Source organism: Pseudorca crassidens, chromosome 11 (assembly GCF_039906515.1).
Source record: "Pseudorca crassidens isolate mPseCra1 chromosome 11, mPseCra1.hap1, whole genome shotgun sequence".
Taxonomy (NCBI): Eukaryota; Metazoa; Chordata; class Mammalia; order Artiodactyla; family Delphinidae; genus Pseudorca; species Pseudorca crassidens.
In genome coordinates this window covers 21,978,921-22,003,951 of record NC_090306.1, presented here as the reverse complement: position 1 = coordinate 22,003,951, position 25,031 = coordinate 21,978,921, and the positions used below count along the sequence as shown (strand labels likewise).

Sequence of the window (25,031 nt, the reverse complement as noted above, 5' to 3'; positions counted from 1 at the left end):
AGCACCTTTCCTGCCTTTCCCCTGGAGCTCTATTCCCATCTCCATCCACGGTGTCTTGGGCTTTGTCAAAAATCTAGGATAGGTTGCCTGCCTTCTTTTTCTAGACTTGAAGCAGTCCTTAAGGCTCTAGTTATCTATATCTTGGATTTGGGAATCTTGTCAGTTTTTGTGTTTCCTTTCAATTCTTAGGAATAAAAACTCATCTGCAAAGCTGCTGGGCCCATTTGCTTCACAGGTTGCCAGTGGAACTCTGACATGAGCAAGGAACCCCAGCCAATATTCTTCCCAAGCTGTTACAGTATTTTGGAGCCAAGGTAATGAGGCCCTCTGCTGCTTACTGACACATCTGTCATCAGCTGTCCACTGCAGGCACAGGGAACTGCAATGCTAAAGTGTGGAAGAGAGGGAATGGGGTTAGCTCAGGGAAGTGAAATTAATTCAGCATGGCCAGCATAGAGGAGTTGAGTTGCAGCAAGAACCTGGAGAGCTGGACAGGCGCTACATCATGAAAAACATTATCTGTCATACTCAGGAAGATGGACTGTTATCCTGAATGCTTTTACCAGAAAACCTTTAGAAGTATATCTTTAAAAAATTTTAATTTTCTTATTCAAAAGCCATACACATTCAATGTAGAAATTTTACAAAGAGCAGAAATGTGCAGAGAAAATCATTCTTAATCCAATCACCTGGAGATAAACTCTTTTAAACATTTTGATAATGTTCTTTCAACCTTTCTATGCATATAAACATGAATGCATATTAAAAAGAAAACAAAATAAAGCTTATACTATATACATACATATATATATATATATATTGCTTTTTAACTTGCCTTTTCATAAACACTTCCTGATCAATCAGTTGCCTTTTAAAAAATGATTTTTGAAGGGCTACAAGATATTCTATTATATGGCTACGTTACAGGTTATTTAACTAACTTATTGTTGGGCATTTAGGTTGTTTTAGTTTTTTTGCTATTGTAAATAACATCTTGAACAGTTTTGTGCACTAATATATATATATATATAATTTTTATACATATTTACATACTTAAATCCAAAAGTGCAATTATCACTCCAAAGCTGAGTATTTTTAAGATTTCTGATACAGCTCATGCCATAAAAAGTTGTATGAAATTACACTCTCACTAGTTAGATCTTAGAATGTCTTCTCAGCTCTTTCATCCACACTCGAAGTTCTTGTTCTTTTAAAATATTTACAGCTTAGTTTCTTAATTTGATTTTGTGTGTTACTAGTGAATTTGAACATTTTTTCATGTGTTTACTGGCCATTTGTGTTTCTTTTCTTCTATTTTTTTGTTTTTTTAATTCCCTATTCATGTCGTTTGCTAACTTTTACTTTTGGTCATCAACTTGACTTTTCATATGGTTTATTGTTTATGGTGTTTATTGACTTTAATAAAATTAAAATTTTTAAGTAGCCAACTCTACCAATCTTTTCCTTTATGGTTTCCTCCTTTGCTTTTTTGCTTAGAAAGTTCCTCCACTGAATAATTCTGATCACTTCTGGTTTGGCACTGCCAGATTCCAATAGATTTTTGTTCAAATAAACTCTTAAAAGAAAAAAAAAAAAGACAGTTCCATCATTCTGCGATCAACTTTTTTCCTTAAACGTGTATTTCTTCTAGCTCTTTTAAGATTTTGATTTTATTTATTACTTTGGGATTTCATTGTGACAATGTGAGATAGAGTTGTAATCCTCTCTCCCCAGTACAGTGCAGCTAATCAGTTATCAGACACAATTTACTGAATAATACATCCACGGGTCCAAATGCTACCCTTATAATCGCTGCTATCATCGTCCCGGGGTTTCATCTATTGAGAGTTACTGGAAAGAGGGTAGGTAGGACAGTGAATAAACAGCATGGGAATAAATAGTACTACCGCAGGTGTGAACATTTGGACCAGGCAGAGGAAGGACAGTAAAAGAGTTGTGCCTATTAATATTATGGTGATTGCTATAGGTTTTTAGTTTAGTAGTGGATTAACCACATATGGAATTTTCAACATAGTTGCTTATTAAAATAGATAACTGAAAAAGTTAAAGAGCAGGAAAAATAAAGCAGGGCAATCTTCCCCAAATAAATTTGAGTCTATAAATCTAATTCCACAATCGTCTCACGAGCCATCTGTCACATGGACTACGGTCCTTTAAACAGCCCTCACGTATAAAATTTGAGAGAGGAAGTTCAGATGAAGGTCTTGAGTCTTCGAGGATAATTTCACTTAGAGAAAACGAAACATTTTTAATTGTGGCGCTCATCACCAGCGCAATAACCACCACAGAAACAGCACTGCCCCCGTATTTTCATACCAACATATCCCTGAGGAGCTAAGGCAATTGCGACAGGGAGAAACGATCAACTCTTACCGTTTTGAGCACCAGATTCCTGTTTTTTTCCGTTTGCAAAGGAAACGCGGGAAACTGGAGCCTGGAGACGTTAGGCCGCAACAGAAAGGGTTATTTTTCACTCGAACGGTAGTTTTCGTAAGTGCGAAAGATACCAAAGGGAGAAGTACAGGTTACAACCCAGAACCCGCTGCGAACTGTGCCCGCAGCGCCGCCGGCCGGGAGGAGGCGAGCGCCGCCCGGGCACGCCCCTCCGCTCCCGTCCCCGCCCCCGCCCCGGGGGGCGCCGTCGCCGTGACGTGAGGGGCTGGAGGAGGCGTGGGGCCGCGCAGCGGGGCTGATTGCCGGAACTGGAGCCCTCTGCCGGGGCAGGGGGCGCGCGGGCTCCGCGGGGGTGGCAGGTGTGCTGTGCGTGCACCTGGCGAGCGATGGCGCCGGACGCGGGCACCCCGGGATAGCGCGGGCTAGGTGGCGGCGCCCAGCTGGGGCAGCAATGGAGCTCCTTCGGCTGCTGCTCCTGGCTGTGTTGGCGTCGGAACCGGCGGCGGCCGCCGGAGCCGAGACCGTCGGGAACTCCAGCGAGGGTAAGGTCGGGGGCGCCTGACTGCTGCAACCCAAACTTGGTCTTGCATTTCTTGCAAGGTCAGAGTCCACCCCGGGGTCTGTCCGCGCAGCGGCGGAGGCGGTGAGTTCAGAACCGGCAGGAATGGATCGAGGTCCTTTCCTGCAGAAGGCAAGTCCCATTGCTAAGGAGGCCTTACTGTCAACCTCCTAATTTAGGTTGGGGGAATGGGAAGAGATAGGAAACTCTCTTGTTCAGACACATTATTCTCTCCCTTAGGGTGCAGCCATGTTTGTAGGTTTTATTTAACACATTAAAACACCTCTTTGCTCCCAAGTGGCTGGTCTGAGCGTCTGGACTGCGAGGCTTGATGCAGCCAAGGTGCAGCGGGTTTTTGTACTCCAAAATCTAGGTGCTTTTCAAACTGGTTATGCTCTACGGAGTTTCAGAGGAAAAGTGAACCCAGAATGGGACTTTAGACCATAGGTCATGTGCTTGGTGAATGGATTTTAGCAATAGTTGGTGGTTTGTTAATATAAACTGTAAAAAGCGTTAATTGTATGAAGCTGATAATCATGTGCTTTTCCACGGGGTCAAGAACATTCTTGGTTTTGTTTTGAGCTTAAGAGACTAGTTGTAGTTCTGAAACATAATATTTTCTGAATAATGTGATTCTGTTTCTGAATGCTTATCTTTGAAAAGCACTTGTGCAAACTGAATCCTAGAATTTTTGCCTAGAATTTAAGGCCAAAGCTGAAAAGGGCGGTTATAGTTTTGCAGAAAAAATAGCCTTATTTATAACAGGGCGCTAACATTCACTGCGTGCAGTATGTGCCAGGTGCCTTTCATGGCAGTGTTATTTAATCCTTACAACCCTGTTAGATAATTATTGTCCTCACTGGTGGAGGATGAACCTGAGGCCCAAGACGATGCTCACTACACAAGTAAACAGCTAAGAGGGGCACAGACAGCAGATGAACCCGTGTGTCTTGCTGTCAATTTCATGGTCTTCCACTTCTACAAAGCTGCCCTCCAGTGAGAATGTTTTACTTAGTGTGGTGCTTTACACTTAATTCTTCTCTGAATTCTCATTCCTCAAAGTAGAGTCAGTTCTCCCTCCCTCATATGGCTATTTCCATTCTTCCAAGGTGAAGAATCTGAGAGATTGAGTTTGCAGATGATCAGACGAGAGAAGGAATTTGAAAAATTAATGTTTTTCGGACACTGTTTCTCACCTCTTTTCTGCGATTACGGCACTGTTATTTCCTCAACCACATTATTCTTCTGGCCTTGCATCAGTATTGCTGTTGTGTGCAGGAGAGGGACAGCAGGTGGGAACTTGACTGCTGAGGGTAAATGAAAGCTGATATTCTCCACATCTGTCAGATAAAGGTCAGAGTGGAAATTAAGGAAGACTTAGTTCCAGACTTGCATGATCCTCCTGGAAAATGTCTGGATTTCTATTTGAGGATTCTGATGAGTACACAAACTCGAAATTGAGTAGCTGCTGTAAGTTAGGAGGATTTACCCATCTTTAGCAGGAAGAGCTAAACACCTGGAGTAGTGGCTTAGAAGCTAAGTGAATCTTTGAAGGTGGCAGATCGAGTTCTAGAATGTCTGAGGATGGTGCTTTCTGTGACCAGCAGGAGATGAACCATACATCTAAACAGTTTTCCCTTCTCTTGGAGTCCCGGTTCCCTGCTACCCTGAACACCTTTCATTATTGATTCAGGTTCATATCTGGTAACTCACAGGAACCTACCTAGTGTTTGGAGTTGAGCAGAGTGCTATTTGAACCTTCTCCAGTTTGTGCTATCCATAATGCTTAAGGAAGGTAGCAGCCCACTTGTGTAGTTGGTTGCAGGTGTTCTCTTTCTCTCAAAAGTGTGTGCATTTTTGTGTTTCCTTTCACCTTTTAGGGCTAATGAAAATTCATAAGAAAGTATCAATGAGAAATTGGGAGGGGCAGTTGAATGCTGGCCAGCTCAAGTAGCTGAATGGTTTTTGTTTTTAATATTCCATCTGAAAGAATTATGAAGACTAAGCGTTGACAAATCTGTCCTAGAATTTTTCTGTTGAGTTAAAGCAGAAACAGTGGAGGTACATTTCAGTAAATAGTAAAAAGGAAGAGGTGGAAAATTTTAAGGTTGCAAGTTTAGGATCTGATTGAGAAAGAAAAGGAACATATTGGGATTGGGCAGCTCTTTTTAGAATGGAATTATTGGAAGGAAAGAGTGACTCTGGGTAGGAATGGAGGAAGGGTATGAAAAATAGAAAAGGGTCCCCTGCTGTACGTTAGATGGCAAGAAACATTTTTGCCAGAAAAAGCAGAGCTACTGCTTTTTAGAGGAGAGCTACAGCTTAAGTGCTCAGTCTTGTGTTAGCCATTTGCCCTGTAATAGCCTTCTTTTTTTTTGTTAAATTTATTTATTTTTGGCTGCATTGGGTCTTCATTGCTGCACGCAGGCTTTCTCTAGTTGCCGTGAACGGGGGCTACTCTTCGTTGCGGTGCGTGGGCTTCTCATTGTGGTGTCTTCTCTTGTTGTGGAGCACGGACTCTAGGTGTGCAGGCTTCAGTAGTTGTGGCACGTGGGCTCAGTAGTTGTGGAACGTGGGCTCAGTAGTTGTGGCTCGCGGGCTCTAGAGCGCAAGCTCAGTAGTTGTGGCACACGGGCTTACTTGCTCCGTGGCATGTGGGATCTTCCCGGACCAGGGCTCGAACCCGTGTCCCCTGCATTGGCAGGCGGATTCTTAACCACTGCGCCACCAGGGAAGCCCTACCCTGTAATATCCTTGATGTGCTGTCATTCCTGTCCACTCCTCAAGTCATAAGATCTAATTATCCCTCAAAAAATGTTTCTGATGCATCCTTTTCCAGATGACTTAGAAGCGCAGCTAAGTTCCTGTTAACCTCTTCAGGATATATTTTTGTATTTGTGTCTCCCTTTGCCATGTCTGTTTTTATGAGTAGAAATGAAATGCAGTTTCTGCCAGGCTAGACTGTTAAAGTTGTCTTGACTTTCAGTATATTTCCTTGTCGCTCTGTGGAAGTCACTTTCTCAACTCGCTGTTCATGATGGATGTGCTGGGCGTTTTATATCTGTTAGACCTCTTCTTTCCACTAGTTTATTTGTAGGAGGACCATACTGACTGCCTGCATTTTTTTTTTTTTTTTTGATAAGGACATGAGCCTCTGAAACATTGGAAAGCTAATAGAAACTAATAATGATATTTTATTGTGCAGTATCGGACAGTTTACAAATTTTTTCCCATTTGATACTTTCAGCAGCCACGTGATGTATGCAGCACAGTTAACTGCATTTTACCATGAGGGAACTGAGGCCCATAGGAAATAATTACTTGTCTGAGGTCACAAAATTCAACTATCATTTACCAAACATTTACTGTGTGCCAACCAGGTACCTGGCACCGTGTGAGGCTCCGGAACATCAAATATGACAGGGCCCTGCAAGTCAGGACTCAAACCATAACTGGTTTGTTTAATATACAGTATTCTATAAAAATTGTGAAATGGCTCTTGGATTGCCAGAGGATTTTCACACAAAAGTTAGATAAAGATAACAAAGAATAGGAAAAAATATAGCTTTCCTTCCCTAATTCATCAAACGTTGTGTTAGAAGTTCTCACGCCTGGCTGGACATTAGAATCACCTGGAGCCTTGAAAAAAAGGCATGTTGGTGAAGAGACAGCTAGAAATTGAAATAGAAAATAAAAAGTAAATTTATAATACCATCAAGAAATATTAAATATTTAGGGATAATTATAAAGGGATATGTTACAATCTCTATAGAGAAGACTATACAACATTCTTGAGATGAATTAAGAAAATAAATAAATAGAGGGATATCTCAAATTCGTAGATTAGAAAAATTCTGTGTTATAAAGGTATCATTTTTCCCTAAATTAATACATTCAGTGCCATGTCAATCAAATCCCAGTAGGGTTTTTTTGTGGAAATTGACAAGCTGCTTTCTAAAATTTATATGGAAATGAAAAAGGGCCAAAAATACTCAAGACAGTCTTGAAGAGGAAGTACAATTTGGGGCAGAAATTAAGACAGTGTAATATTGGTGTTAGGATAGGCAAATAAACCAATGGTACACAGTTAAGAGTCCAGAAATAAACCCTCACATATGTCACTTGACTTATGTGAAAGGTGGAATTGCTGAGCAGTAGGGAAACTACTTTCAATAAAGGTTGCTATGCCAACAGGATATTCATATGGGAAAATGAACCTTGACCATCCCGCCTCACACCATACATAAAAATCAGTTTCATGTTGATTTTAGACTTAAATGTGAAAGGTAGAACAAAGTTCTAGAAGTTAACATGGGGAATGTATCTTCCTGATCTTGGAATATGTTGGCAAAGAATTCTTTAAAATCATAAAGGAAAAACTTGAGAAATTGGACTGCATTAAAATTAAAACTTCTGTTAATCTAAAGGTAACAGGAGTGAAAAGACAAGCTATAAGAGTGGGAGAAGATATTTGTAACACATATCTGACAGAATACTCGTATCAGTGATGACTAAAGAGTTCCTAAAATTCAATAAGGACAGATAATCCAGTTTTTAAAGGCAAAAGGCTTAACAGACCCTTTCACAAAGAGGATATTTAAATAACCAATAGGTAAAACAAAATGTTCTTACCAAGTGTTGGTGAGAGTATAGTGTAACTGGAATACTTCCTCACAAGCTGATAGAGGTCTAAATTGGCAAAACCATGTTGGATAACTGTTCAGGAGTATCTACTAAAATTGAGCATAAGTATACCCTGTTACCTGATAATTCTACTCATAGGTTCTACCCAATAGAAATGTGTACATGTGCACCAAAAGACACATACAAAAAATTGTCTGAATGGAGTTATTTATAATTACTCCAAACTAGAAATAGTCCAAATGTTTGTTAACAGTAGAATAGATAAATAAATTGTGATATATTTATTTCATGAAGCATACAACAATGAAAGTGAATGAATAGCAGTTACGATAGCAGCTGGGATGAATCTCAGAAATAAAATGTTGATTTTTAAAAAGCTACACACAAAAGAATTCATGCTGTATGATTCCATTTAATTAAATTTCAAAGAAAAAAGCCCATCTGTGGTGTTAAAAGTTAGGATCATGGTTACCTCTGGGGAGGGGGGAAGAGGTAGTGATTGGAAGAGGCCACCAGGAGACCTCTAAGAGGTTAGAATGCTGTTTCTTGATCTGGCAGTGTAAACTTTGTGCACTTCTTTGTAGGCATTTTTTTAAAAATTAATTAATTAATTTATTTAGGCTGCGACTGGTCTTAGTTGCAGCATGCAGGATTTTTTTTTTTTTTAATTGCGACATGCAAACTTTTAGTTGCGGCATGCATGTGGGATCTAGTTCCCTGACCAGGGATAGAACCTGGGGGCCCCCTGCAGTAGGAGCATGGAGTCTTACCCACTGGACCACCAGGTAAGTCCCTGAATGTTATTTTAATGAATATTTGTTTTGTAATCGATACTTGAACCCTAACCCCAGGAATTTTGATTTAACTGGTTGGAGACGGGCCCAGGCAACAATATCTTTTAAAAAGCACCTTCAGATAATTGTAACGTACAACCAAGGTGGATGACCACTGTATTAGAATTCCTTTCTAAGAAGGACACCTCATGAGCACCACAGAAAATATGAAAAATAGGAAATGTGTAAAGAAAAGAAAACACTATTTAAAATACACCCCATAGGTACCTGTTTTTAATAGCCCTACTTACTTTGTCAAGTGACCAGTTTTTAAAAAAATAATGTATACAGTGTCTCTCCCCTTCGTTGTCTGGCTTTTTTCTGGTTCTTGTCACAGGCATTTGACTGGGGAAAGAGGGTTAGTAGGCATCACCTTCCTTTCGGAAGCTTTCGGAAATCTGTTTCTGAAATGGCAGGTGTTCTTCTCGAAGAAGTCGGAAGCAGAGACTGTCACTTACTGTTTTTGTCCTGATCATTTTATATTCTCACAGAAGCTGTTCGTTTTGATTTCTGATTTTCTTAATGAGAACAAGACTTCTTAGTTATTTTAATTATTTAAAATCAAAGGTGATCTGCTACACTGTCACAGCAAAAACCTTCTCAAATAGGTTTATTGCTTGGCATATATATGTACACACACACACATATGTATATGTGTTTTCTAGAGTATTCTTTCACAAAATAGAACTATTTTATTTCTTATTTCTTATTCATGCTGGGATAGTAACAGCCTATATGTTCATTAGTAAGGGATTGGTTGAATAATCATGTTTACCTAGAATGGAATATTTTGTAGCTTTTAAAATGATAAAGCTAGAATTATCTGTTGATGTGGAAAGATATCTAAGATCTATGAAATGGCTATACCAAACATATTTGTGTCTTTCTTTTTCCATCTACATAGAGATGCTCATGCTGATATCTGCCTAAATCCTGAAAGATGTATACCAAACTGCTAATAGTGATTATTTCTGTACAGTGTACTTGCTGGAGGAATTAACTTTCTCTGCAGTTCTTGCCTTTTAAAATATGGCTTATGTATGATCTGGAACAATATTACCATTTTAAGGGAAAAACAAAACAGGTGACATCTGTTGAGTGTTGACAGTGTCACCATTTTGTCTAGATTGTGTCCCTGTTTTATTAATTTCACATGAAGAGTTGAGGTAGAACCTGTGTTTTGAGTGCCATCAGGAAGGAGGTTTTTTCCAAATTGTGCATTTCCTTTCTGGTAAGAACGCCTCATTATCGCTATAGAAATCTGATAAACAATGAAATGTGTAAAGAAAAGGCACTTAGGGCTTCCCTGGTGGCGCAGTGGTTAAGAATCCGCCTGCCAATGCAGGGGACACGGGTTTGAGCCCTGGTCCGGGAAGATCCCACATGCCGTGGAGCAACTAAGCCCGTGTGCCACAACTACTGAGCCTGCACTCTAGAGCCCGTGAACCACAACTACTGAGCCCGCGTGCCACAACTACTGAAGCCCACGCGCCTAGAGCCCGTGCTCTGCAACAAGAGAAGCCACTGCAATGAGAAGCCCGCACACCATAACGAAGAGTAACCCTCGCTCTCCGCAACAAGAGAGAAACCTGCGCACAGCAACGAAGACCCAATGCAGCCAACAATAAATAAAATAAAAATAAATTTTAAAAAAAAGAAAGAAAAGGCACTTAACATACATTCCCAGGAATACCAACTTTTATTAGCCCTACTTATTTTGTTAAGTTACCAGTTGTTTAGTAGTATATTTTAATTTCTGTGGTCCTGTATTTCCTTACTGTCTTTTAAATCACTGAAAGTTTTGGTTCTCCAAGTATTTCTGATTTGTGATTTATCTTCACCCTTATGTGATACATTAAGGAAACGTTAAGAAAACCAACACTTCACTAACTGATAGCTTCAGTCTCTTCCAGGGCTTATAAATGTTCTGGGTAGTATTTTGCTTCAAGGCCCATGTAATGAGAGACAGATATAAAGATCATCAAAAATTTCTAAGATAGGCTTAAGGGCAAATTTAAGTGTTAGTTAAGTGATTATAACCTTTATGAATTTACTTACGTCATTTCTGGTCACAGTATTCAATAGGCAGAGCGACTAGTCCATAAGTACTAAAATAAGTATTTGTCAAATAGAGAAAATGGGATGGCGAGGGACTGAAAAAACAGAAAAACTGAAAACGTAACTCGAAAAGGCAGGCCGGTAAGTGAGCTGAGTGCTTTGGACAGTTAAAGGATGGAAATCCAATTAATTCCTAGGAAAACAAACTGAGACTGCTCTTAGACTGGAATTTGTGGATAGTTTTAAGAGTTGGAAGGTGGAGAATGGATGGGACCAAAGTTAAACTGCAATACATGAAAAGTTTTTAGGGCCATTTACCGAGTTCCACTTAATTTTATGTATAATTTAGTTTCCTAATAAAGTAATCCTGATGCTGGGAAAACCTGGAATATTAAAATGTTCCTTGTTCCCCTTTAAAAACAAAAAGAAACCCAGAAAGCTCCCCACGTTTTCCAGACTTCCGTAGATTCTGTTAGCCACTTCCTAATATTTTTACCACTATTCAGGCTGGAGTTTTGTTCCACATACAAGGTGAAATGTCTTTCCAGTTACATAAATAGAAAATACACCACCTTCATTTGTCATTGTTACAACTATTAAAATTTTCTCAGGATTTTTAGAAATTAAATTAGAACCACAAATAACCTTTTTTTCTATAATCAATTAAAAAGTTATGAAGATAATATAATAACATCATGGAGTTTGGGGAAATTTTATAGAGAGTAACCTTTATTCTAGTTCTTGCAATGTTTGTATGTTCTGTTTGGCTTTCTTGGTTAGCCTTTCTTGATAGTCTTTTTTTTAATCATCCAAACAGAGTACTTGTGTTAACTATAAGAACAACAAAAAGTGCTGAAAAAATTAGCCTTCTTAGGAAACGGTACATAAGAATGAGTAAGTGTCTGGGGTGTTTTCTTTTAGCTCCCACTGACTCAAATTTCCTTCTAAAATAAAACATGATCCTTCCACTGTGGGACTCTGGTGAATATAATCTTTACCTCATCACCTACTTTTCATCTCTATGAAATTGAAATCTTTTTTTCTATTTTGAGGTTCCAGCCCCCAAGACTGCTTATGTAATGCTTGCAGGCTCCTCTGCTGTTTATGCAAAGACATACTGACTCTAGGGCAGGGGGTGAGATGGGAACCCAGAACCACACAGAAGTCAAAGCAGCCTATTTAGTGGATCCCTTGAGAATTAGGTTGGAAAAGGAAAGAACTGGTGAGCAGCTGGGAGATAAGATACAGTGAGTGAGTGAAACACAAGCAGACAGTGGAGGCAAGTGGACAAATGGGAAAGCCTAGGTGAGGTGTTGGAGAACTTGTTAGAGCCTATCTTTTATGTGGACTCTGAACTTGATCCTTAAACAAACGAAAAGCTCCTTCTTCCAGAAGCCCTATGATTCATGAAGTTCCTGGTGGGGACACTCAATAGACATTTTTGCCTGTGATGATGACACCTTCCTTTGCAAGCTGAGTACTTCAGTCCCATTTGACAGATGAAGAAATTGAGGTGTAAGGGAATTAAGTAACTTGCCTGAGATCACACAGCTAGTAAATGGTGGGGTAAAATTGAAGCCAGATGTGTCTCTCTAGCCGGGCTGACTTCAGAATTCACTGGGTTGTAATAATCTTTAGTACCAGTGCATTTACGATTGTTAGTAACTCATCAGGGTGGTTAAGCCTTAAATTCAGGGACTCTGTTCTGAATAGAGTTGTTATTGCTGCTACCAGAAGGGGGATTTTCCTGGGCTCTGGGAGCCAGGCGCTTTGAACGACCTGTTTTTCACATCTTTTGAAATACCTTTCTTCCCCTTAGGTTCTCAGTTGCACCCTTTGTAGCTGAGGCACTCTGGGCGGGCAGCTTCACCCCTTTGAGCTTCATTGTTCTCATCAGTGAAATAGGAGCAGTAAGAATAATATTTGTCTCAACGGGTTTTTCTGAGGATTAAATTAGCCATGCATTTGTGTTTAAGTGTGCAGTTTGTACAAATCGCTGGGAGAGATGTAAGTGTTACAATGAAACGTTTCTCTCCTTGTAGGTCTTCTTGAATTTTCTGTGGGGAGATTTAGATACTTGGAGCTCAAGAAGCCCTCTCCAGAGGAAGCTATTTTGCGTCATATTTCCAGCAATGTCACTTTTCTTATTTTCCAAATACATTCACAGTATCAGAATACGACAGTTTCTTTTTCTGAGGTAAGTACAAAGAGCTACTTCCATAAAAGTCATTTCCACATTTTGGGGTCTTGTATTTAGCATGAGCGGTAGAGTTTTGTTTTCTTTTAAAGACACATTGTTGGGTTTTTTTGGGCTGCATTGGGTCTTCGTTGCTGCGCGCGGGCTTCTCATTGCAGTGGCTTCTCTTATTGTGGAGCACGGGCTCTAGGCGCACGGGCTTCAGTAGCTGCGGCGTGTGGGTCAGTAATTGTGGCGCACAGGCTCTAGAGCACAGGCTCAATAGTTGTGGTGCACGGGCTTAGTTGCTCCGTGGCATGTGGGATCTTCCTGAACCAGGGATCGAACCCTTGTCCCCTGCATTGGCAGGCGGATTCTCAACCACTGAGCTACCAGGGAAGTCCTGAGCATTAGAATTTGATGCCACTTTATGTCTTAAATTTTTTTTCTTTTTTCAACAGGAGGGGAAAAAAAAGAGCTTATTTACACGTACAATGTGCGTATACGTGGGGGAACGCAGTAATGAGTAATTCAAAGAGGTGGTTAGAATTTGGGGCCCCCATACCATCTTAACAAAGGGTGATAAATTTGTGGAGAAGTGTATGTCTTAAATTTTTTAAAAAAATAATCAAGATTGGGTCCTGTCAAATTAGTGGTTTAGACTGGCTAAGAGGTGAGTATCACAGGCCTTTCCTGAGTGGTGACCTCTGACCTAAAGAGGGGTGATGCTCCTGAGTTTGGGGGAGGGTGGCTTGTACCAAGTGTCTCCTGTCTGCAGTTAAGCTTTCCTCATGCTTCCCACCTTTTCTTTTTCTTACCCTAGTGTGTCCTCAGTGATTTTTACCTGAGAGTACATTTTAATGGGTTTGCTTTGTCATTCAGCCATTTAGTGTTGAAGTTTATTAAGACTCCTGTAGGCTCAGCGTTATTCTTTGGAGTCTCATGGAAACAAAAGAATCCTAACACTCAGTTTTAACCAGTGCAGTGCTTTGCTTCCAGCAGCATTTAGGACCCTGTTACAGAGATCATCACTACACCCCTGAACCTCAACCTCAGCTCTGGGAAGTTTTTCAAATGTCCTGGGTCAGCTTAAGCTATTAAGGCTCTGCCATTTATGTTAACCTTCTACAAATCTATTTATATTTAGTCTATATGACCCCCTAGACAAATAAATGAATTTCACTCTGTATAAAGTTGTGCTGCGTTTTTATGTGTCCTAAGCCTACCTTCTAATATTGTGGTATTTGCTAAACAGAGCTGTCTTAGTCCAATTCCTATATATCTTATGGGCATTGGTCACAGTATCTTTCAAACTAAGTATTTGGTATTTTTTGTTCCTGCTTTCCTGTCTCTGCCACGAAGGTTTTGAAGTTGTGTGTGGTGATCTAATAGACTAGAAATGGAAGGGTTTGATCAAGGAAAAGAGGAAGGAGTAAGTTATGTTAATTGAAGAGATAACAGTGTCTATGACCCATGTGTGTGTGTGTGTATATATATATATATATATATATATGTTTTGTTTTGTTTTTATGACCCATATATTGATTTTGCCTGAGTTCTTTGCAGCCAGAACAGAGATCAAAGCATGTTAAATTTCATAACTTTCTTAGAAGGAAGAAACATGCCAGTTCTTGAGGGGAAGCGAAGTTTTTTTCTGGCACTAAATTCAAATGGAAACTTTCTAGTCAGGCCCTTACATAGGATACATAGTAAAATGGCACAGAGATAATTTCCTTCTTAATAATATCATAGCAAAGACAACATTTGAGGGAAGAGAAAGGATGGAGAAAAAAGGCATTTATATTTATTGCATGCCCACTGTGTGCTAGGCCAGTGATCCTTAAGCTCCTGGGGCCATAGACTTGGAATTTGCTGAAATCTCAGGACTCTCTACCTGGCAAAATGTATGACTACATCTGTATAATTTCATGGGGACCTCTGGAAACTCACTGGGCCTCTGGGGCTCCTAGTTAGGAACCCTTGCATTTGGTTTTCCACGTAGTTAATTTAATTCTCGTAACAGTTCAACCAAGTAGTTCTAATGCCTATTTTTACATTTGAGGAAACTGAGGTTAGATAAAGGGAGGCCAGCATTACTAACGTGACAAAAATGGCCTGGATGAACAGCATCTTGGGCCTCGGTTTTCATGCAGAAAGGATCTTAGTTATCCTTAATTATAATCGTGTTCCTTTCTTGGACTGCCTTTAGTTCTCACTGTATTTATGCTGCTGAGAAGATGATAACCAGAACTGCACATAGCTCTAGAAGTGAGTCTGTGAAGAGAACTTTCTGTTGTAACTTCCTGATGAAGTGTGGCACTTTGGAGTTTCTGGGTCATCTTGGCAGTTAGTTTTGTTTTTTTTTTTTTTTGCGGTACGCGGGCCTCTCACTGTCGTGGCCTCTCCTGTTGCAGAGCACAGGCTCCGGACGTGCAGGCTCAGCGGCCATGGCTCACGGGCCCAGCCGCTCCGCAGCATGTGGGATCCTCCCGGACCGGGGCACGAACCCGTGTCCCCTGCATCGGCAGGTGGACTCTCAACCACTGCACCACCAGGGAAGCCCAGCAGTTAGTTCTTTGAAACTGCTGACCCTGTAGTTCCTCACTTAGTATTTGGGTCATTCTCTTTTACGCTTGTCAAATTGAAACCCATCTGGCACTTTTTTCTTTCTATTTCCTTAGCTTTAAGAAAACACTCTGAATCTACTACCTCTTAACTTAGTACTTTGTTATTCAAAAAGCTTTCCCAGCAGATGGGGGCAGGGGATGGGAGAGTGGCTGGGGTGTGAGGAAGGGTTAGAACAGGGCACAAAGAAGGTGATCTGTGTGTTCACTGTCTTGGTTGTGGTGATGGTGTCAAAGGTGCCTACATTTACCAAAACCTACCGTTAGTATACTTTATGTGTAATTTATAATATGTTAATTACAACTCAGTTTTTTAAAAAAGCTTTCCAAGAACTGAACTCTTTGGGGGCAGAGCTTATATTTTTGCCTTGGTAGTGGTCAAGTTAATTTGTATATCGGGACCACAAATGGAGACTGCCCCAATGGCTTGGTCTATGTCACAAATCTAAACCTAAGTCAGCCTGCACTTACAGGGAACCCCTGTCAAGGAAACCTAACTTACACTGACCACAGTCTTCCAGCTCAGCTTAGCCTAGAAAACAGGACCCTCTCGACTTTTATGGAAATCCTGACCTAGCCAAGCATGCCCTTCTAATGCTCTAAAAAACTAGTTCATGCCCCACATTCCTTGGGAACAGGACTCCACAGCTAGTAAGGCACTGTCCTCCCCGAATCCATGGGTTGTTCTCCCTTGAATAAAGGACATCAGACTCATTACTAAATTGTTTTAGTTTTGTCATTCACACAGTAGGCCTTAACCCAGTGGTCTTAGTACTTGACATAGTAGATCCTAACTGAGAGGATTGAAAAGCTTGGGGATTTTTCTGTGTATCTGCTATTCCTGATCAAAGACGTATATTTTAAAGAGTTCCTTCACATGTGTGTGTGGTCACGTGCACATAGAGGTGAAAAGAATTCTTTAATCATCTAAGGAAGATCTGTGTTTATTCCTTTTTGATTTGATAAGCTTTGGGGTAGGGCATGCACACTAGATCCACTCCAAAATGTAAACACTCTGCTCGACTCCCGATTCACGATGACTCTTCTTTCCTTATTGCAGACTCTCCTTCCCAATGCCTCGGGAACAGGCACTGACAAAGGACTGGTTTTCATTCTTAGACCAGAGCAGAGTATATGCACTTGGCACTTGGAGACTTCAGACCCTGAGCCTGTCCAAAATGTGGCCATTCCACTCTCCTACTCGGAAAGCGGTAACCTTTCTATTGTCGACTCCCCGTTACTCTCCAGAATGCGGGACTTGTGTGTGAAAATTTAGGGAAAACTATAATCCTATTAAAAGTGTTTATTATAAGTACAATACCTTGAGTCAGAAAGGTATTAACAGCAGGGGAGTCAGAGAATTAGCATGATGACTGAAAGCCCAGGTGGGGAATAGGAGAACACATTTATTCATTTGGAAAACATTTAAGGAGCCCTTGGAGAAGCTGTAACAGAAAGACAAGGCATGGTCCTTCACACATTAGTTGGTTATCGGAGGCCGAGGAAGACGTGGAAGAAGAATGGGGTGTTTGGAGGATGGTGAACAGTGGGTGTGGCTGGAGCCAGGGTGTGAAGGGCCTGGTGTACAATGTGAGGTTTGCCCTCTATGCTGAGGAACATAGTGAGTTTTTTTTTTTTGTTTTTTTTTTTTTGCGGTACACGCGGGACTCTCACTGTTGTTGTGGCCTCTCTTGTCGCGGAGCACAGGCTCCGGACGCGCAGGCCATGGCCCACGGGCCCAGCCGCTCCGCGGCATGTGGAATCTTCCCGGACCGGGGCACGAACCTGTGTCCCCTGCATCGGCAGGTGGACTCTCAACCACTGCGCCACCAGGGAAGCCCCATCGCGAGTTTTTAAGCAGAGGAATGATCTGATACATTTCATCTCTTAGAAAGTTAACTCTAGAAGCAGTGTGAGGAGTGGGTTGGAGAGGGCATAGCAGAGTCAAGACAGCACAGCTTTCAGGACTCATAGTGAGAAACGAAGATGCGAACAAAGGCCCCTAGAGGGGGCTGGAGAGGAGGAGCTGGGTTGAGATATTCAGAAGGTAGAATTGACAAGACACAACGACCAGTGGTTATGGATTGTAAAAGTGGGGAGCATGGGCTTCCCATTTGGGCAGCTGGGAGGTGGTGATGCAAAATAGGCATGGAGATAGGATTTTTGTGGTGCTGGATGTTTCAGGGGGTTGGGATGAGGTAGATGGTGACTTCAGTTTGGGACACATTGAATCTGAGACCCTTATAGGACATCTGGATGGAAATGTATAGTAGGCAGTTTAAAATAAGGGCCAGGAGTGGAGGTGTGAGGTTAGATATCCAACTGAATAGTTGTTAGTAAAAGCCATGGAAGTGAGTGAGATTGTCCAGGCATGAACTTAGAGATTTAGGGGGGAAAAATAATAGCAGATAACTTCCTAGTGCCTACCACGTGCCAGACTGTTTCTGGGGGATGCTAACTGCTGAAGAATAATTGTAAGACTAAGGAGTAGACAGGAAGGTAAGAGGAGAGCCTGGACATCCTGCGTTAAGTAAGGAGTGGTAAATAGTACTTTGCAGAGAGATCAAGAGAGTGACTGAAAGTGTCCATATGATAGCACAACCCAGAGTCAGTGGTGGCCTTTAATGAGAGTCATTTTAGTGGCACAGTGAGGGTGAAAACTAGATTATAGTGATTGAGGAGTGAAGGTGAGGTGAGGAAATTTACGTTCTTTTAAAGTTTGGTAGTAAAGGGAAGGAGAGGTTGCAATAACTAGTAAAGGAGGTAGAAGCCAAAAAGTGATTGGAGTTGAAGAAAGACAGTGTTCTGTAGCAAAAGGGTAATTACCTGATTGAAAAATGATAGATTTCAAGCTTCCCTCAGGGTCAGTGCACAAGAAAATTTATGAACAGTGGAGTGTCAGTTACAATGCACATGCTTTTCTCAGGTGTGGTAAATATTTGTAAATGCAGGGAAAGGAGAGTGTGAAAGAAGAGCATAGAATTCTGAGAAAGATTCCACAGAATATTGAAACAGTGCACACTGGGTATCTCCATTCCAAATCTGCAGAGTTCCAGCAGTTTATGGAAACTAAGAACCAGCTCTGGGAATGATTGGATGAGTGTATGAAGTTGAGATCTTAAAAACCTTTAAATTGGTTTACCTTGTTCTTAGCTTCTCCACTTGAGTCTGCTGTATACAGTTCTTTACATGGAATTGAACTAATGTCAAGTGACTTCTTTAAGTGTTGTCTTGCTTAAAGGTTATGAATAGGATTTCTAATAAGAAAAGAAGAGCTGTTTTAACCACATTATTATTATTATTTTTTTTTTTTTTTGCGGTACGTGGGCCTCTCACTGTTGTGGCCTCTCCCGTTGCGGAGCACAGGCTCCGGACGCACAGGCTCAGTGGCCATGGCTCACGGGCCCAGCCGCTCCACGGCATGTGGGATCCTCCCGGACCAGGACACGATCCTGCGTACCCTGCATCGGCAGGCAGACTCTCAACCACTGCGCCACCAGTGAAGCCCTTAACCACATTATTAATGTAACTTAAATACCCCAAATTTATTTTCTGTTTAATTATACATATGCTATTCTAATATGTGGTCTTGGGGTTCTTGAGATTTTTAAATTTTTACTCTTTTATATATACACAAAGACTTCCAGCAATGAGGATGACACCATCTTCCTCCCTGTTGAAAGAGTCATGTGAAAAGTGGACACCCTTCTTCTGTATATACTAAAATCTAATAAAAACTTCTCTATGTAGGAAAGGCACACATTCAACCTTTGGCATACAATTTCAAGGTGTTCATGGAGCCCCTGAAACCCACTCTTGGACGCCAGCTTAAGAATCTCTGCCTCTTCTGACCTTTTTAACTCTAGTGCAGAGATAGGCAAACTCCAGAGTGCAAGACAAATCCAGCTCGTTGCCTGTTTTGTACATAAAGTCTTATTAGAACATAGCCCAGGGACTTCCCTGGTGGTCCAGTGGTTAAGACTCTGCGCTCCCAATGCAGGGGGCCCAGGTTCTATCCCTGGTCAGGGAACTAGATCCTGCACGCTGCAACTAATATACCGTGTGCTGCAACTAAGACCTGGCACAGCCAAATAAATAAATAAATATTAAAAAAAAAGAAAGAAAAGCAACTAAAAATCCTATACTTAAAAAAAAAAACAAAAGAACACAGCCCATTCGCTTCCGTATCATCTATGGCTGCTTTCCTGCCACAAGAGCAGGGTTGAGTAGTTGCCACAGAGACCATCGAGTCTGAAAAGCCTCTAAAATATTTACTATCTGACCCTTTACAGAAAAGGTCTTCTAATCCCTGTTCCACAGCCCATAACCTCAGTTAACTTTACCCTTAGTCCATGAGGTAGTACGAAACCAGAAGCTGTCTATTTAACTTCTATATTGGGAGTTCTTATAAGGGGTGGGGTTCTGTTTTTCCTAGTGTGGGTTGAATATATAAGAATTCTATGTTAAGTAACTTCCTTGTTTTCCATCCAGATCCTATCCCTGGTGGTTGTAATTTGGAGTTTGATTTAGATATCGATTCCAACATTTACCTGGAGTATAATTTCTTTGAAACAACTATCAAATTTGCTCCAGCAAACCTAGGTCATGCGAGGTATGTCTGTCTCCCGACTCCTAAAACTCCTTTTAGGACGTGCATTGCTCGCTGTTGCGTAGATTGAGTAAATTCTCTCAAAATCCATAGTTTCTCTTTAGCAAAATTGAATTGCTAATTTTTTTTTTGGAATGGAAGTAATTTAAGCTTTGTTACTAATACTCAAGCTGTCATTTACAGTTAATGTTGTTTCCCTTCATTCTTAGGAAGAGCCAGATGTTGAGCCTTTATTATGAGCTTAGAAGTACATCTTAGTTTTTGTAAAGAGTTTTAAATATAGAAAACATTCTGGAGGCATGAAACACTCATATTTTTTGTAAGCATTTTATTATTTTAATTAACATTCTGCCGTAGTTTCTACTTTAATAGTAATGATAGCTAACGTTTGAAATGCTCCCTGTGTATCATCCATGGTGCTGCTAAGTGCTGTGTGTTGTCATTTAATCCTAATTTTATGAAGAAGGGGCTGCTGTTCTTATTTTACAGAAAGGCCCCCTAAGGGTTGTTGAGATTAAGTGACTTGCCCACATACACACAGCCAACAAGTAGCAAAGCGGGCAGTTGACTCAACCTGACTGATACGTCTGGTTATGTAACCATACATACTGCCTCTCCTTTCTTGGTGGTGCCAAACTTGGAACCGTTGTTGCAGAAGTTTGAAGTTCCAGCTTTTGGTTCTTTTTTATAGATGAGACTTGCAGCACAAGAGACTGATGTTCAGTTTTGTTGGTTGACTTTAGAGGCGCAGATGCTCCGCCGTGTGACGTCAAGACGGGCCAGGACTCCAGGTGGAGGTTACAGTATGACGTCTATCAGTATTTTTTGCCGGAGAACGACCTCACTGAAGAGGCATTGCTAAGGCACCTGCAGAGGATGGCCGAGGTGCCTCAGGTGCAGGCCAATGCTCTCAAGGTAAATCTGACTCTCATAATTTGTGTGGCCAGACTGTGATGCCTTTGTAAGAGTTGAGAAGGGGAGAAGCTACCAGGAGCTTTTTTTTTTTCTTTTAAACTGTTTTCTTGGTTTTTCTGGGATTCTCACTTTTTCTCTTTTATTTCATTATCACCTTGGAAGTCATTACTAGTGATATCCCTAAGTAACGTTGCCTTTTGAGGAGATGCATGTAAATTGTGTTATATTTTAGTTGCAGCCACATCTATGACTGGTAATCTTGAGCTATGGATGGAAGTGGGTGGTAATTTTCTATGTACTCCCATAACTATTAGATTAAAAAAATTTGGCAAGTCTAAAGGTTATAGTGTTTTGAGAAAAAATAATGTGAAACTGTTTAAGGATATATACGTTACCTTTAATATTTAAACCCAAATGCAAAGTTTCTAACTTGCAGCAAAAGTTTTCTTCGAGCTTTTGAAACCCCTGAAAACTCTTGTGACTCCAAGGGTGGGGACAGGCCAGCAGCCTTGGCATCATCTGGGAGTTTGTTAGAGTTGCAGACTCTTAGGCTCCACCCCAGAGCTATGGAATCAGCATCTGTCTTTACGATCCCCAGGTGATGCCTATGCAAATTAAAATTTGAGACTCATGCTCTAGATCATTTTTGTGGAGGGCAGGATTTTATCTTTATGTCTTAAAGGGTGCCTGATATCGGTCTAATAAACAAGGTCATCTGTCAGTCTAGTGGTTGGTGGGTAAAGTTTTTCTAGACTGCTAAGATCTTCCTAGAAGGTTGTAGATTATCAGATTACATAGAAAGAAGCGATTGAAACTGGGTGTCTGTGATTAACCTAGGCACTCAGCCTGTTGCAGAGTAAGATCTGATTTTGTTGCTGTGTCACCTAGCATGTTATTTCCCCATGCTAAGAGGGAGCCTTGAACAAGAAAACTCATTGTGCTTATTCACCAATTAGGAAGCTCTATTGGCAAAGGTTGCCTTCGTACATAGGAAATTTTGAAGACCATTTTTATTCTTATAAAGAATGTAAGACTTCTTAGAGTCTTTTTAGTTTACTTCTTAACTTTTGGTTAAGAGCTAGAATATCGCGTGCCAGAATTCAAGGAAACCCTCAACGACTAATGAGGGCGTGTCAAGAAGACTCTGGAGCCTGCTTTTTCTGGTTGTTCTTTGTTTTCTTTGGAGTTTTTTTGATGTGGACCATTTTTAAAGTCTTTATTGAATTTGCTACAATATTGCTTCTGTTTTATGTTTTGGTTTTATGGCCGCGAGGCATGTGGGATCTTACCTCCCTGACCAGGGATTGAACCCGCATCCCCCGCATTGGAAGGCGAAGTCTTAGCCACTGGACCACCACGGAAGTCCCTGGAGCCTGTTTGAGGAGGCTCACACTGGCCATCTCTGGGACAATTCAGTCATCAAAGAGAACGTGATTGATTATGCCTTGAATAAACAAAAACACGTCCATACTGATACTAAAAAAAGAAAAAGGAAAAATGCTCAGTTGCTACCGTTGGAGCAACGTACACAAAATTACACTCTGAAAATTAATAAAGGGAAGGAATTTACCCTGCCTTTTTAAAAGGAGGATCTGTAATTCACTCCCAGTTGATAAGAGAAAGTTCTGCTTTACAGAAGAATGCCAGCTAGTAAATGTAGAAGGAATAATAGAATTAGAAAATCTCCATTTTCTGACCCTCAGTGAAATAATTCAGGCAAGGATCACCAGGTGGAAAGAGTGTTGGGGGGAAGGATATTCCCAGGATACCTAAATAGCACCCTCAGATTAATTCTTATTGCAAAGGGAAAACTACTCTCAGAGTGGAGTGATCCGATGGTCTCTACCTTATCCATGTGGTCAGAGTTAGCTTTGCTGATAGTAGGTGAACCTGCATTATGTGCTCATGTGAATGTAGGCTGACTTTATCGCCATAACCTATGGAATATTCCAGCAAAACAGGTTTAACTTGAGTTCCTGTTTATAGGAGTCCCTGTTTACAAGAAATGCATAGGATCAAAGTACAAGTTAGACATCTTGAGCACAATCTGATAAATTCAGATTGTGGAGTGATCTGTAAAATAACTTCCTTAATCTTTCAAGGGTGATTCTGGATTGCAGAAATTGGAGATAAACATCATACATGAAACTTGGTTGGATCTTGGTTAAGGGGGAGAAAAGCTATAAAAGACATTTGGGAAAATTTGAATGTGGACCGTGTATTAGAGAATAAGAAATTATTAATTTTCTTAGGTGAACTGAGGTATTGTGAGCACATAGGAGAATATCCTTGTACTTAGTACCTTGCTATTCAAAGTGTGGTGGATGAATGCATAGCGCTGCATCACCTGAGAGATTCTTAGAAAAGCAGAATCTCAGGTACCTCCTCTGACCAGCAGAATCAGAATCTGAATTTTAACAAGCTCCCCAGTGATTCATAGGCTATTACGTCTGAGAAACACTGTGTTAGGACATGCATGCTGAAGTATTTAGAGGTGAAATGTCATGATTCCTGTAACTTACTTTAAATGGTTCAGCCAAAAACTATATATGTGGGGTGGGGAGGATCAGGAGGGAGGGACAGAGAAGCAAATCCGCTAAAGCAAGAACGGCTGTTGAATCCAAGTGTGGTGTATAACGTTTTCATTGTATTATTCTTAACATTGTGTTGGACTTGACCAATCCTTTGCCCAGAACACACATATATATATATATATATATTTTTGCGGTATGTGGGCCTCTCACTGTTGTGGCCTCTCCCGTTGCGGAGCACAGGCTCCAGACGCACAGGCTCAGCGGCCATGGCTCACGGGCCCAGCCGCCCCGCGGCATGTGGGATCCTCCCGGACCGGGGCACGAACCCGTGTCCCCTGCATCAGCAGGCGGACTCTCAACCACTGCGCCACCAGGGAAGCCCCAGAAAACATAGTTCTGAAGGCTAAGCACTATATTTAAACACTAGAAGTTTTCTAAGAGCCTCCTAATAATTTACTCCTGAAACCCTAACATTTCGTTTTCTCCCTCTGTTAGTAGGAACATGTCTGTGTATTAGGGCTACGTGGGGCCTTTGCTTCTCCTATTATATTTATTCCCTATTTAACAAACAACCTTTAAAAGGGAATTTTTGAAGTGAAGGGCTACAGGGCAGCACAGCTGTATGTGATTTTTCTTATTTCAGAGCCTGCTAGACAAAGGTAAGTGAGTGCTCTCTGTGAGACGTTAACCCACACGGCCTGCGTCAGCTCTGTAGCTCGCAGTGACCGCTCACGTTTGTTGGACACTTACTCTGTGCTAATTACTGAGGGACACTAGTGAGCAGGATCAATAAGGTTCCCGCCCTCACGTCATTTACAGTCTAGCAGACGAGACAAAAGTTCTTTTCATTGTCCTAACTAGCGCATTTTACTTAAATCATTTATTTATATCACATTTTACTTAAATTATTAACATATACAAAATCTTTAGATGCATTTTGTGTAAGAGCTTGTTCACATCAACACGTACATACTGTGCAGGACAATCTCTTGACAAAGTCTAATGGGTTGGTAAACTATTTATATGTAGGATGGATAGCACAGGGAACTATATTCAATATCCTGTGATAAACCATAGTGGAAAAGAATATGAAAAAGAATATATATATATATATATATATATGTATGTTTAACTGAATCACTTTGCTGTACAGCAGAAATTAACACAACTTTGTAAATCGACTATATTTTAATAAATTGTTTTAAAAAAGCCAAATGGGCTAGTGTATATTTTAAACAAGAATTGTACTTTCATATTAGAATTTAATAGCACATGTAGGTGGGGTTATAATAGAAAAGCTTGTGGGGTTTTTTTAAAATTAATTTTTATTGGCGTATAGTTGCTTTACAATGTTGTGTTGGTTTCTACTTTACAGCAAAGTGAATCAGCTATACGTATACATATATCCCCTCTTTTTTGGATTTCCTTCTCATTTAGGTCACCACAGAGCATAGAGTAGAGTTCCCTGTGCTATACAGTAGGTTCTCATTAGTTATCTATTTTATACACAGTATCAGTAGTGTATATATGTCAATCCCAATCTCCCAATTCATGCCTCTCCTTCCCCCTTGGTATCCATACGTTTGTTTTCTACATCTGTGTCTCTATTTCTGCTTTACAAATAAGATAATCTATACCATTTTTCTAGATTCCACATATATGCA

At 40.7% G+C, this 25,031-nt stretch overlaps 1 protein-coding gene across 2 annotated transcripts in view; it reads left to right on the top strand.

Annotated features, from left to right (window-relative positions):
• The first annotated feature begins 2,668 nt into the window (after positions 1-2,668).
• Positions 2,669-25,031, top strand: part of TM7SF3 (transmembrane 7 superfamily member 3) — a 36,233-nt gene continuing 13,870 nt past the window's right edge. For both annotated transcript variants that reach the window (XM_067695983.1, XM_067695982.1), the window contains exons 1-5: positions 2,669-2,957; positions 12,552-12,706; positions 16,370-16,520; positions 19,801-19,921; positions 20,662-20,833. In XM_067695983.1, coding sequence (XP_067552084.1) covers positions 2,867-2,957; positions 12,552-12,706; positions 16,370-16,520; positions 19,801-19,921; positions 20,662-20,833 — 690 coding nt within the window. In that variant the 5' untranslated portion in view covers positions 2,669-2,866. The remainder of the gene's footprint in view (positions 2,958-12,551; positions 12,707-16,369; positions 16,521-19,800; positions 19,922-20,661; positions 20,834-25,031) is intronic.